The sequence below is a fragment of the Oncorhynchus tshawytscha genome, linkage group LG14 (genome assembly GCF_018296145.1).
Source record: "Oncorhynchus tshawytscha isolate Ot180627B linkage group LG14, Otsh_v2.0, whole genome shotgun sequence".
Lineage (NCBI taxonomy): Eukaryota > Metazoa > Chordata > Actinopteri > Salmoniformes > Salmonidae > Oncorhynchus > Oncorhynchus tshawytscha.
Window position 1 is genome coordinate 20,082,253 of NC_056442.1, and position 14,175 is coordinate 20,096,427.

General features: G+C 43.5%; 1 protein-coding gene across 1 annotated transcript; it reads right to left on the bottom strand.

Annotated features, from left to right (window-relative positions):
- Window positions 1-406: 406 nt before the first annotated feature.
- On the bottom strand, window positions 407-11,919 carry LOC112266671 (protein phosphatase 1A-like). Its single transcript, XM_024444352.2, has 6 exons — window positions 11,046-11,919; window positions 9,668-10,239; window positions 3,446-3,563; window positions 3,098-3,212; window positions 2,896-2,959; window positions 407-2,765 (listed from the first exon to the last, which is right to left on the bottom strand). Exons 1-6 carry the CDS (start codon window positions 11,449-11,451, stop codon window positions 2,736-2,738), a joined length of 1,305 nt encoding a protein of 434 aa, XP_024300120.1. The 5' UTR covers window positions 11,452-11,919; the 3' UTR covers window positions 407-2,735.
- Between the last annotated feature and the right edge of the window lie 2,256 nt (window positions 11,920-14,175).

Sequence of the window (14,175 nt, forward strand, 5' to 3'; positions counted from 1 at the left end):
ATGATCAGTCCAATCAAAGCTACTGTAGCTATAACGTGATTTGATGTCATTCTATCTGTGACCAATGATCTTGAGCCTTCTTGGATGGGCACCTCTAATATAAATATATGGCAGAACCCAAAGGAGCAAAAAAAAAGCTCTAACCTTAGAATTGGGAATGACATTCTGTCCCATGAGTGACAGAAAACTGAGCCAATCATGATAGAAAACTGAGCCAATCAGGCGCAACGCTCTGTATTTTCTGCTAGCTAGCACCACCACCACAGAAAAAGCACTGAGCTAGGCTGAAACACCTGCATTTTGGAGCTGCCTTACTCAAGAAAGCAAAAAAGAGACAATTTTTGTATGCGGCTTTATTAACTCAATAACATTTTTATTTTATTTTTACGTACACTGTTTGCAAACTGATATGTGACACGTATCAATACCAAAATGACCTGCCCTGAATGACGGGTCGCCACTGCCTAACACACACAAATGCAATTTTCCTATATCAGTGAAACATGAACCACCGTCAACAGAACAATACATGAAATGGGTCAAACAAAACTCAGTAATCACCAGCATACTGTGCACAAGCACTACATGAAACAATTCCAAACAAGGACATGGGGGGGAACAGAGGGTTAAATACACAACATGTAATTGATGGAATTGGAAGCAGGTGTGATGGAAGACAAGACAAAACCACTGGAAAAATGATAAGTGGATCGGCGATGGCTAGAAGGTCGGTGACGTCACCGCCGAACGCTGCCCGAACAAGGAGAGGGACCAACTTCGGAGGAAGTCGTGACAACCCTTCCTAGCCTCTCTCACATTTGTCACACCCACACATACATGTGCAAACAATTTACTAAAAGTCATATGTTAATCCCACGGCATAAAATGCTGAATTTTGATCGTCATAGAAAAAGCTTGACTATTATTTAAGACTAAGATACATTGCTTCATTTCTTGTTACCAAAAGGAATTAAACTACTACCAAACATTGTAACAACCAACACCATACTGGGTGACATCCAACCCTGCGCGTGTATTAGATGGCTAATAACTCCATGTTGCAATAAGATTATTAAATGGTCCCAAATTCAACCCAATACCTTGATCTTTCTATTACTGTTGAAAAGAGTATTGTAAGATATACTGGTGCTAGGAAATACACACCAGCTCCCTACTTGTTGGTTTAGATCACGTGTCAAACTCGTTCCATAGAGGCCCGAGTGTCAGTGGGTTTTTGCTCCTCCCTTTTATTTGATCGATGAATTAAGGCCACTGATTAGTAAGGAAATCCCCTCACCTGGTTGTCTAGGTCTTAATTGAAAGAAAAAAAGAAAAAACAGCATACACTAGGCTCTCCATGAAATGAGTTTGACACCCCTGGTTTAGATGCATACAACTGGCGAAAATACAGTTGTGAACGATATCAATGGTTGGTTATGGAACTGTGTTGTCTTCTTCTCCCTTGGTCCTTAGTTTAACCCTGTAGTGCCGTATCTATCCGTCTGAAGGCTGTAATTGGATGGTAATCAAACATTCACTCCGCTCCATCAAAAACAACAGGACAGAATTGTTCACAGAATGTCATTCGATTTCATTCATTTATTGCCCCAATTGACATGCGATTGCGAAAGATCTCATAGTAACCTGTTGTGCTGTCGAATGGTCTTGGATCCTATTTCCTCCTGATTTCATAGAATTCAAACAGACATGCTGCAGCGGTGTTTGATCTATAGTCTAGCTCATTTTGACCTCTGTCATGGAATACAGTTACTATGTTCATCCGTTTGGTATGATCCAAAGGAGGAATCAATTAACCATACAACTACAGAGAGCTTTGTAAGGCAGCACAATGACATGTATTGAAACGAAAACATGCAAACAGTAAAGCGATTTACCTATAGCTGTACTACTTTACGCATCACACTGGTCTAAATCATGTCTAGCTGTGAGCATCTGTGCTTTAAACTGCAAAAAGGTTAAATTTTATGGGGTACAGTATGTGTGCCAATAATCCTACACCCCATGTTATCCTCTGCTGGTTCTCTCTCTCACACACACACACACACACACACACACACACACACACACACACACACACACACACACACACACACACACACACACACACACACACACACACACACACACCCCCACATCTATTCATGTCACCTATGTTCCCTCACAGGATTCTGCAGATTATTTAGTGTAGGCCATGCCATCACAGGACACATCCATATCGGAGCCTTCGCTGGTCTGCGATGGTTGAAGGGGTGTTTGGTCAACTTGATTTACAGCGGTAGTATGGAGTTGGGCACCGCTTAAACATATCAATTAGCTTTTAAATGAAATAACATGATCAGCCTTATTCACAAGCTTCTAGTCTTCAAGAAAAGTAACCAGATCTACTCAGGCACTGTAAAGTGTTGTTAGAAAGTTAGAAAATATTATATCTAATTGTCATGCATTTTAAAGAATAGTTTTGGAATATGTAATTCTTCCCTTCCTGGAAAATGCCAACTATTTGATATTTTCTAAAGATACAGTAGACTTGTTGATAGACAGTGTACATGAGGAACAGAGAAGAGATGATTGGCTAAGGGCAGGCCCAGGTCAAACCCCCTCCCACCATATTTCTTTATTTAGCCATTGGCTGATTCCTCAGCTGAAAAGAGTCCCCAGTTGGAATTGGTCACCATGGATATGTGAGGCTAAAGAATACATTTACATGGAAACGACTAGTTGGACTCTTCAGATCCTCTGATGTCCTGGAATGTGACAAGTCAATGATGTGTCAGTGAAAAACAGTAACTTAGTTACTTTGTAGTCCAGTTTGCACTGATGTGTTTAGCGAGACATGGTGCAAGAGTGTGTGACCTATGTTTGGTCGTCCCCTACCATTGGTTTCAGAGATCTGGAGGGCGTTACAAACTTCTGATACGCAGAGATGACACAGTCTCTTCTGCAAAGGAAAAAGAGAACGAGTTATGCCAAATTAGGAACATTTAATATTACAAATTACTCCTATTCATTCACACACATGTAGGCCCCTGTGTCGCTTTTTGAACTCTGAATGATGAGTTGCGAGTGAGTGACTTACTTGCTGGTGACTCCTCCCCCAGGTGGTAGGCCAGGTATGTCCTCAGAGACCAGAAACTTCATCACATACAGCAGGTCAGGGTCCTTGTCCTGCGACCTTAGCAAATGTACTATCTCTACACACACGGATAGAGAGAAAGGGAGTGAGTTATGTAATGATCGGTCACTGTCCTCAGAGGAGAGAATTAAGCTGCCATTGTCTCAGTGTTTTTGTTATTGTTATCAATTTTTATTTTGATGTGATGTCATATTAATATGAAAGCCTATTGTGAGTGAGATCACGCCAAGATCTGGTTTACAGGTGCATAGCAAGCTTAATCGCAAATAAAAAGCCCATCGAAATACCTACCTTCCACTTTGACCTCGAGGAGTGTCTCTAGCTCGGCCTCTTGTTGTAGGGCCTCTTGTGAAACCTGGGGTGCGCCAGGGAAGGTCACGATGATGATGCTCATGTTGTCCAAACTACCCTGCAGGAGGCGACAAAGAGGGAGCGCAGGAATGATGCCTTTGCTTGAATGGGGTAGAATTCTATGAGCTCTTGTAACAGAAGCGTCAGTCAATATTTTATATGAATAGGAAACATTGTTTGTTGACGTATGATTCATTTCAACAATGTCCTTTGTTACCCCAAACATTCAGAAGCTAAATGAAATGCCATGAAAGAAAGCTAACATAAAGCTGCCATTATTGATATAGAAGTTTACTTGAGGAATAATGTGGTGATGAGGAATATTCTTTGCTTGCTTAATGATAATGTAAACAGCGAAGAAAATAAGTGGCATTATGACATCACAATGGAGAGCAGGACTATGAAGTCTCAGAGTGTCTTCTGGGAAGAAGACAGCTGGGAAGATTTTCACATGACACTACAGGTGGAAGGATATTGTGATGTCATAACTGTGTACTGACAGAAAGCAGAAATGTGAAATTTGGAAACGGGTCACAATGGAACAATGGGAAGTAGAATTAGGAATTAGTATACCAGAATGGACATGAATCTTCATATGAAGCTTCTCCTGTAAGTCACTATGCATACTAAACGGCTAAAAAGTAATGATGGTCTGAAAATTCAGCCATGGTTTGCCAGTGCTGTGATAAGATATTGTTTAAAACAATGAATGTGAATAATTTATCTGCACTGTATTTGTGTTAGCTAGCTAGCCAGCCAGTTTTACAGGAGTGATTCCGTTAATTAATATGACAAACTTCCATTCAAACAATGCAGTCAATCCACAGCCATACACTGGCTCAGTTACTCATCAGTTGATGAGTAAATGCAAAAGTACTGATATGGTATCATATAATAGCACTCACAGATTTCCACAAAACCTAAATCTGGGACATTTGTCTGTTTACATGTATTTTAGAGGCTATTAATAAACCTGTATTTATAAACCTGTACAAACTGTATTCATTATTATATGACAATATTTTAGGTTGACTATAATTTTATGACACAAATTCTGTTACATCACATACCTTACTTGTATATTCCTGCATAAGTAAAAGCAGGAAATGCATCACCTTTGCCTCTACTGCCATTCATTCCAATTAGACTGGTTCTGGATTTCTCCCTGACCAAGATGGCTGCCATTATCGCCCCATTCTGAAACTTGGAGGGATCATGACATAGGTCTCCTAGTAATTTAATAGGATCTCTATGGGGACTAATTGGTTATTGTGATCTCATGTCACATAGCTGAGAAGTTAGGTTCACTGTGTGCTACAACATAACCCATCTAACTTAAGTACTGATTCAAAGGAGGTAAGCCTGTTCTGTTGCCATTGGTAAAGTGACGCTCTTCTTGGACCAGGTTAAATAGGCCTAGCTATCAGCTGGTGTGACCCTAAGACCCTGACAATCTAACACACACACACACTCACCCATAATCCTTCACTGTGTTTCCCTCACCTCTGTCCTTCTCTCCCTCTCTCTATAGCTCCCTCTCATAATCCTGCTATTTAGAGGACAGGTACAGGTCGTGCCAGTGTTAAGACGTACCATTGTAAGTCCTAACCAGCATAAGCGGACCTGAATAAGATAACTGCTTACATGATGCTTGGTACATTAGGTATGTAATTATGTAGGCCCTTCAACACACACCCTGTCCAGTGCTGACTGCCATCATGTACTCCCCCTTCATGGGGCGGCAGGGTAGCCTAGTGGTTAGAGTGTTGGACTAGTAACTGAAAGGCTGCAAGTTAAAATCTCCAAGCTGACACGGTACAAATCTGGCATGCCCCTGAACAGGCAGTTTAACCCACTGTTCCTAGGCTGTCATTGAAAATAAAGATGTGTTCTTAACTGACTTGCCTAGTTAAATACAGGTAAAATAAATAAACAAAGGTGGTGGCCTAAATAATTCTGGCCCTATTTCTAAACTTTCTTGCCTAGCTAACACATTGGAATCCTTGATTCATTCTCTGCTATGCTCTTTCTTATCTTTGAAATATATTCTATTAAGTGCATTAGTCGGCCTTTAGACCAGGTCATAGCATGATCTCCGCTGCATTTCTAGTTATAAATTATGTGGTTAACTGTATGGATAAAAGGCAACATTGTGCTGCCCACTTCATTGACCTGTCAAAGGTTGTTGATACTGTTGATCACTCACTGCTAACTCTGAGGCTTTCCTCAATTGGCCTAGACCAGGCTGCACGTAACTGGTTTAAAAATTACTTGACAGATGGAACTCAATGTGTATCTACTGATGGTGTTAAATCAGGTTTTCTGGATATTACGAAAGGTGTCCCGCAGGGGTAGGTTCTGGGTCCTGTACTTTTTACTGTGTACGTTAACAATATCGACTTGTCTGTAACAAAAGTTTAACCCGTACTGTATTCCGATGATACTGTTGTGTATGCTATTGCCCCCACGGTAAAGGGTTCTTCGGCTGTCCCCATAGGAGAACCCTTTGAAAACCCCTTTTTGTTCCAGGTAGAACACTTTTGTCACGTCCTGACCTTAGTTCATTTTTTATGTCTCTATTTTGGTTTTGTCAGGGCGTGAGTTGGGGTGGGCATTCTATGTTTGTTCTATGTTTTGTATTTCTGTGTTTGGCCTGGTATGGTTCCCAATCAGAGGCAGCTGTCTATCGTTGTCTGTAGGTAGCCTGTTCCCACCTGTGTTTGTGGGTAGTTGTTTCCTGTTTTGTGTTGTGTCACCTGATAGGACTGTTTCGATTTTCGTTGTTTCACTTTTGTCATTTTATATTCAGTGTTCAGTTGTAATAAATTTAACATGGACACGTACCATGCTGCAGTTTGGTCCAATCTTTCATATTCCTGTTCCTCAGATGAAGAAGATCGTTACAACTTTTGAGTTCTATGTAGAACCTTTTACACAGAGGGTTCTACATGAAACCCAAAAGAGTTCTACCTAGGGCTGTGGCAGTCACAAAATTTCATCAAGCGGTGATTGCCAAGCAAATAACTGTCGGTGTCACGGTAATTGACCGTTAATGAACATAAACATATTTAGCATCTCCTGGCTTCCACAAGCCACTAATTTAGACCTTTGGAACATCTACATTTAAAAAAGTCTTATAAATCCATTTAACATAGTCTACGCCTTCACAATAAATCCATTATTTATTTTAGACAGGTCTAAAGAAACATGATATAAAGGAAATTGTCTATTTCAGAAGAACAGGATAGCATACTCTGAGTTGACCTTATGTTAGGTCCTGATCTGACTATGCCAAACGGCTGTGGGCTACACTAGTTCATTTAGCAGACAAGATTTTCTTAGAATTCCGTGGCTTTATTTTATATTATTTTATAGTATGAAGAATACAATTGAACAAAGCTGTATTAAATAGACAGTATATTTTCTCCAAACAATTTGAGGGAGTGCGCATATGCGGCTATTCTGCGGTTAACCTAATAAATAGGCACTCCTACAGTACCGGTCAAAAGGTTTAGAACACCTACTCATTCAAGGGTTTTTCTTTAGTTTTGCTATTTTTTACATTGTAGAATAATGGTGAAGGCATCAAGACTATGAAATAAAACATATGGAATCATGTAGTAACCAAAAAAGTGTTAAACAAATCAAAATATATTTTATATTTGCGATTATTCAAATAGCCACCATTTCTGCCTTGATGACAGCTTTGCACACTCTAGCTAAGCAATGAACCATAATCACAAGTCATTATGTTACTAACCAACCAGGTTCAATGTTAGCTAGCTAACATTAGGCAAAAACTAGACAAGCAAATGTCTCTGAGATACAAATGATAAGGTCATACACGTAACATTAGCTAGCGAGCAAGCCAGCTAACATTAGCTAGCCAATAGTACACTTTAACTTGAAATTAAATCACTTTCTGTCAAAATTAGAAACGTGTAATATCTGAAAATGTAGCTAGCTAGACTAGTTTACCCGTATATATCATGGATGGACGTGTCTCATATTACCGTTGCCATGGTTTCTCTTCGTTTGAAGATATAATCCGGAGACAGATGTTTTCTCCATCACCTTAGCGATCATACTCAAATTCCACTGATTTCAAAACTCGGTCCTCCAGAAAGTGGAGAGCAACACTTATGCCGTTTTACTACGCAAAACTTTTTTTTTTAAAGCCGCGTTACCTACACATACTGACCAGCTCAAATAGACAGAAGAGTGCTATATGGCAGACCAATCCAAACTCATCTCTCGGCATGTCCAGCCCACTCATTATCTCACCCCATCATGGTTATCGGGATGGTTGCTATCCTTTTCTGTGGCTAAAACAACTAGGCTCATAATTTAATAATTTTGTTCCTATTTACAGATGCCATACAAGTCTGTTATTAAGGCACATGAAAGTTCACATGTTCCAGAAGGCATTTCTGCCAAAAAAACACATTTTGATTTAAAAAAAATGATGTTCAAAGGGCTCCCCTGTGAAGTAGTGACCCGTGACATACGCCTAGTTTTCTGAAAAGGATCACAAATTAATGTAACCACTAGCATCCCAAAATATTTTGGTTGTGACCTTGCTTATAAATATTTGGGCATCTGGATAGATGAAAGGCTGTCATTTAAAAAGAATATTGATGAGTTAGTTAAGAAGCTGAGAATGAAAATAGGCCTCTTCTCTCTCGCTAAATAGTAGAAGGTAGATTATTCAGTTGACGTTCCTATCGGTCCTAGACTATGGCGACATCATCTATGAACGCAGCTGCCACTTCGTTAGAGCTGTTAGATGCAGTTTCCCATAGTGCACTGCGCTTTATTACGGGCAACAATTTTAGTACTCATCACTGCATTCTCTACCAGAAAGTTGGTTGGACCTCTTTGATGTCACGTTGGTTGATCCATTGCTATGTTTTCATTTATAAAGCCTTTTTTACAAAAAGTCCCACTGTACCGAACATCTTTACTAAACTTTAGACATACGAGTTATCACACCTGGTCTCAGGGATGGCTAACTGGAAATTCCTTTGGTCTCTACAGAGTTAGGTAAATCAGCTTTTAGTTTTCGTGCACCTTGTTTGTGGAAGAATCTTTCTAAAATTCCTCAAATTAGAATTTTGGGAGCCTCGGGGAAATTCATAAAGCTGATTTAGGGCCTTATTAGTGTCACGCCCTGGTCGAAGTATTTTGTGTTTATCTTCATTTATTTGGTCAGGCCAAGGTGTGGCATGGGTTTTTGTATGTGGTGTGTATGTATTGGGATTGTAGCTTAGTGGGGTGTTCTAGTTAAGTCTATGGCTGTCTGAAGTGGTTCTCAATCAGAGGCAGGTGTTTATCGTTGTCTCTGATTGGGAACCATATTTAGGCAGCCATATTCTTTGAGTGTTTTGTGGGTGATTGTCCTTAGTGTCCTTGTTCCTGTCTCTGTGTTAGTTTACACAAGTATAGGCTGTTTCGGTTTTCGTTACGTTCATTACGTTCTTTGTTTTGTAGTGTTTATAATTGATTCGTGTTTTACGTTTGTTTATTAAACATGGATCGAAATCTACACGCTGCATTTTGGTCCGACTCTCCTTCACCACAAGAGAACCGTTACAATTAGTGATGAATGTCTTTGTTTTTTATGACCGTGTTTCTCTTTCTTCATGCATTTTGCATTTATATTTGGATGTGTGTATTTTCTGTAATGTATGTAATTCAGGGCTCATCTGTAAAATAGACCTTGGTCTCAGTGTGACTCCCTGATAAAAAAAAAATATTTAGAAAATGGCCATTGGCTATGGAGCAGACTCCTTGCAGTGCAGTGTAAGTCACCTGGCTGTTCCGACCTGGCTGTGTCCTGCTGTTAAATCCTCTGACTCATCCGAACATTGAGTATTAGTCTCCAAGACTCCAGGAGGGGAGAGGGCAGACAAGACCTTGAGATGATATCATTGCCTGAAGATACTGTCAAAGTCCTCTAAACCCTCTCAGCCCCGGCACCTTCTGACTTTCCATACAATGTCCAGTTATCATTGCAATTTACTCACTTTGGCAATTAGTGAGTGTGATTGTACCCCTTTTCAAGTTTATACTCTGGTCCTGCATATGTACCCATAGAGGAGGCAGAGGTTTAGGATCATTGTGATTCTGCATGTAGTGTGATCTGATCATTTCCACACTGACCTTATAGAGGCAGAGGTCAATGACCTGGTTGCAGATCTCCCTCAGGTCATTGCACACTTGCAGGCGGCTGCGGACGAATGCACACAGATCCTCGTTGCCGATGGCGTCCCACACGCCGTCACAAGCCACTATGAGGAACTCGTCTTGCGGGGACCTCTCCAGCTCATACACCTCTGGCTCTGGGGAAACCAGCTGCTCAGTCTGGGACCTCCATTCCACCTCCTTAAAGTCAAAGTCTCCCAGGGACCTGGACATGGCCAGGGAGCCGTTCACCCTATGCTGGGTCACCGAGCCGCCTGCGTTCTGTATTCGCTCCTTCTCCCTGGGGTTGACGGGCTTGTGGTCCTCCGTGTAGAAGATGACGTGGCCGTCACGGCAGAGGAGTGTCCGCGAGTCGCCGCAGTTGACGAAGTAGACGTACTGCGGCGAGAGCATGACGACGGCCGCCGTGGAGCCGCTGCGCTCCCAGCATTCCTGGCGCGTCAGCGTGTGCATGTGGCTGTCAATGGCCAGGAAGCCCTCGATGATCCCCTCCTTCACACCATCAGGGTTCTCCTCTGCCTTTACGCGCCCTGGAGGCAGGAGAGATCAATACGGGTTAACGACCTGGTCTAGAGCTGACAAATACACATAATTTGGTTCTAATTCATATCAGGTCGCTCTGCCTAAAATCGACACACAGAAGTTAACTACAGTGGGGCCAACTACAGGATAACTACACATAGTTACAATACAATTCTTTGACCCCCAGCCTTGCTAGCTTGGTTCTAAGGGACAAATGCCCACTGTCGGTGCCATGCCAGAGCACAAATCTCAGAGCTCAGGTCACGTTGTTGTATTCCTCTGAGGTCACTGTCTGTCTGTCTTGCTTGTGGTATTAAATGATTAATTAATGCATTGTAGGTTAGGATTAAAGTTTGTCTTGAGTTAAGTAGCAGACACTGTAGGCACAAGTGTCAGATTTAGCATCTCATACTTCGGGCCAAGAACAAGGATCAAGAGGTTTTCAACAACAACAGCTGTCAACCATGTTGCGCTACCATGTTAATGTTTAGGAATGATACATAAAACCAAGAGTGATATTGTCTTTGGTGTTCAAGTTACAACTTTAGATCAAGAACACCATACACAAAGCCTACTGCACAACGGCACCTTGTCATTGCTCCAATGGAAGACACCCATGCCCAAGACAAAGAAGTTCTTCATTGATCTATCAAACAACATCTGTCTGTAGCTATGTCTGTGGGAACACACACCGGAAACAGGTGTTGTAAAATGCTTCCCTACTGGCCCACATATTCCCTCCAAGTGAAAATATACTAGACCGACTACAATGATTATAAATCAGTTAGTCAAAGTGTGCGGCCCAATTTGGTACCTGTAGCGAGGATGTGTTGCAGCAGATTGCGGGAGCAGTACTGTGCCACCGTGTTGCCAGCGTGTCCATCAAACACTGCATAGTAGCCCCACTCCGCCAGCTCCCCTCCCATCTCCGGCATGCAGGCGTGGGCGTCCTCCATCTGCGCCCTCCAGCCCTGCATGCTGGCCGTTGCATAGTTCAACCCCCACTGAGACCCTCCCTCGGTCGCGTGTTTCTCCAGGATGGGCCGGTCCAGGTAGACACTTGGCCCGTTATCCTCATCACTGGAGTCCTCTTCGCTCCCCTCCTGGCCATCTCTCTGTCCCCCCTTAAAGAAGAAGGTGACCATCTTCTCTGTCTCCTTGGCCAGCTGGCGGAGGAAGGAGGGCACCTCCACGGTGCTGGCCCGCCTGGCCGTCCTCATGGCTCCTCGGAGGCGCCGCTCAAGTCTCTTTCCTGACCTGCCGCTGGTCTTCCTCTTCCCCCTCTCTCCTCCTTCTCCCAGTCTGTGTCCCACGCAGCAGGTCTAGGGGAGTGGGTTTAGCTGGACACGCTGAGCAGGTGGAAAATGTGTCGACTCCGGTCTGTAGAGTTGTGTTTAGGTGGGCTTCAGAGGTTAGGTGGGCTTCACTAGATACGGGCAGAAATCGCTGCGGCCATCCTTGTCTTTGTAAACCTGGCTCGTTGGCGTGGTTTCTGGATTCCTAGCATTTGTCTCAATGTCTTTATGTGGAGTGTATGTGGCTGTATGGTGCCCACTCTATCTCCTTCTCCCCCTCTTTCTCTCCTGTCCCTGGGCAGTGTTTGCATTGTGATGCTATTGGCCTGTATCTATTTCTGTTGACTTATCCCTCAGCATGATCACCTCTCTCTCTCTCTCTCTCTCTCTCTCTCTCTCTCTCTCTCTCTCTCTCTATGCTACTAGTTCATCTCCAACCTGCGAGGGATCTTAGATTAGTACTGTATGAGCGAGTGTACCATATGGATTATGAGCCTGTCAGCGTTTCATAGCAGCACGGTGGACAGACGGAATGAGCTCTCCAACTCTGTGTAACTGGACCTCTGTAGTTTATCTTCAGAACACTTTAGGACCTGTTAGCAATGATTCACTGAATGTAGCCCACCTTTTGTTCTCCTTTTCTCTTTAACACAGTGCCACACACATTCTCACACACAACACACACGCGCACATTAGTACGTATTAGCCAATCAGTGTCACATCTAACTGATACGGCGGACCCAGGTTGTTATACATGCGTGTCATGTTTGAACCAGTTAAACAGTTCAACCAGTTTAACACGTGTGAGCCGGTTTACCTCATTACTGATATAACGGAAGCATAAGAGGGAAATCCTGGCTCAACCACATGTGGGACCCTCATCATCAGAGGTCCCCTAGCTACAGTATATGCCTAGGTGTTCCTTTTCCGTCTCTACTGTTTCTCTTAAGCAAATTACCTGGTGTGTATTTGCAGCCCTTGGCCTATTTTAGATTCAGTCATTCTGGGGTGGTCTAGTAGATTGCTGGACTTAAAATAAATAAATATATAGAGCCTGTTATAGGTTGAGTTATGGGTTTAGGTTGGGGATGGGACCCACTATATGGTGGTCAGATAAGGAAGTGATAAGTAACCTACACATACACACCCCTCTGTATTTATTTGGACAGTGAAGCTAAAATGTGTGCATTTGGATTTGTTTCAGAGGTGACAGTACATAATGTCACCTTTTATTTGAGGGTATTTTCATAAATATATGAAATTAGAAATGAAAGCACCTTATGTGTGCCTACTCTTGCTCCGGCTCTAGACGTTGCAGGTTGACCAACCACCATCCCTGGCAACCCATCATTACATGCACCTGGCAACCCTCATTACTGTCACACCCTGATCTGTTTCCCCTGTCCTTGTTATTGTCTCCACCGCCCTCCAGGTGTCGCCCATCTTCCCCGGTAACCCCTGTGTATTTATACCTGTGTTCTCTCTCTGTCTGTTGCCAGTTCGACTTGTTTGTTCGAGTCAACCAGCTTTTTGTTTCTCGGCTCCTGCTTTTTCTAGTCTCTCTTTTCTTGGCCTCCCGGTTTTGACCCTTGCCTGTCCTGACTCTGAGCCGGCTGCCTGACCACTCTGCCTGCCCTTGAGCCTGCCTGACGACCTGTAACTCTGCCCTGCCTGCCTTGACCTGTCTACTGCTTGCGTATGTTGGAACATTAAAGCATTATTCATTCGACGTGGTCTGGGTCTTCCCTTCATTCCTGATAATTACGCACACCTGCGCACCATCATGAGGCACACCTGGACTTCATCACTATCCTGATTACTCCCCCTTTATCTAGCACTCCCTAGCATCACTCTTCAGCCATTATTAGTTCTGCGTTCATGTCCAGACGTTGCTCTTGTTTTGTATCGCACTGTTTTTATTATTAAACTCACCACCCGCTTCCTGACTCCCAGTGTCATCTTTACAGAATACTGCCTCAATATGGAAGCAGCAGACGAGAAAGACATCTTCCAGACGATCGACGAACAGAGACACCTACTCAGCCAACACCACGATCAGTTGGCGCAACTGAGTGCGACTATGGATGAGGTCCTCCGTGTCCTCCACCGCCTCGACACTACCCGAGAGGATTCACCTTCAAATAGCGGAGGACCTTCTACCACGAGTTGACCCAGCGAGACAGTCCCCCATCCTACCCAGCAGTCCGCCCAGGTCAGCGATGCCTAACTATGCCCAAGTATGACGGGACTCCTTCCAAATGCCGTGGCTTCCTACTCCAGTGCTCCCCCTATTTCACCCCACCACCGAGAGGTCGAAGGTTGCCATGGTCATTTCCCTGCTGACCCGGGCAGGCGTTGGAGTGGATCACAGCCGTCTGGAAAAGAGGAGAGGAAGAGCTGGGTTCCAAAGAGGGGTTCATGGCTCTATTCATGGGCGGTCTTCGACCATTCAACGCAGGGCACTGCGGGGGGTGAGCAACTACTCCAACTCTGGCAGGGGGCCCAGACTGCTTTGGAGTACACCCTCGCCTTCCAGACTGTGGCAGCCTCCAGTGGATGGAATGAGCCGGTGCTCCTGCACGCTCCAGCAGGGAAAATCCTTCCCCTGCCTCAGCGGCCTTGGTTGCATCTGTCCATAGATTTTGTGAC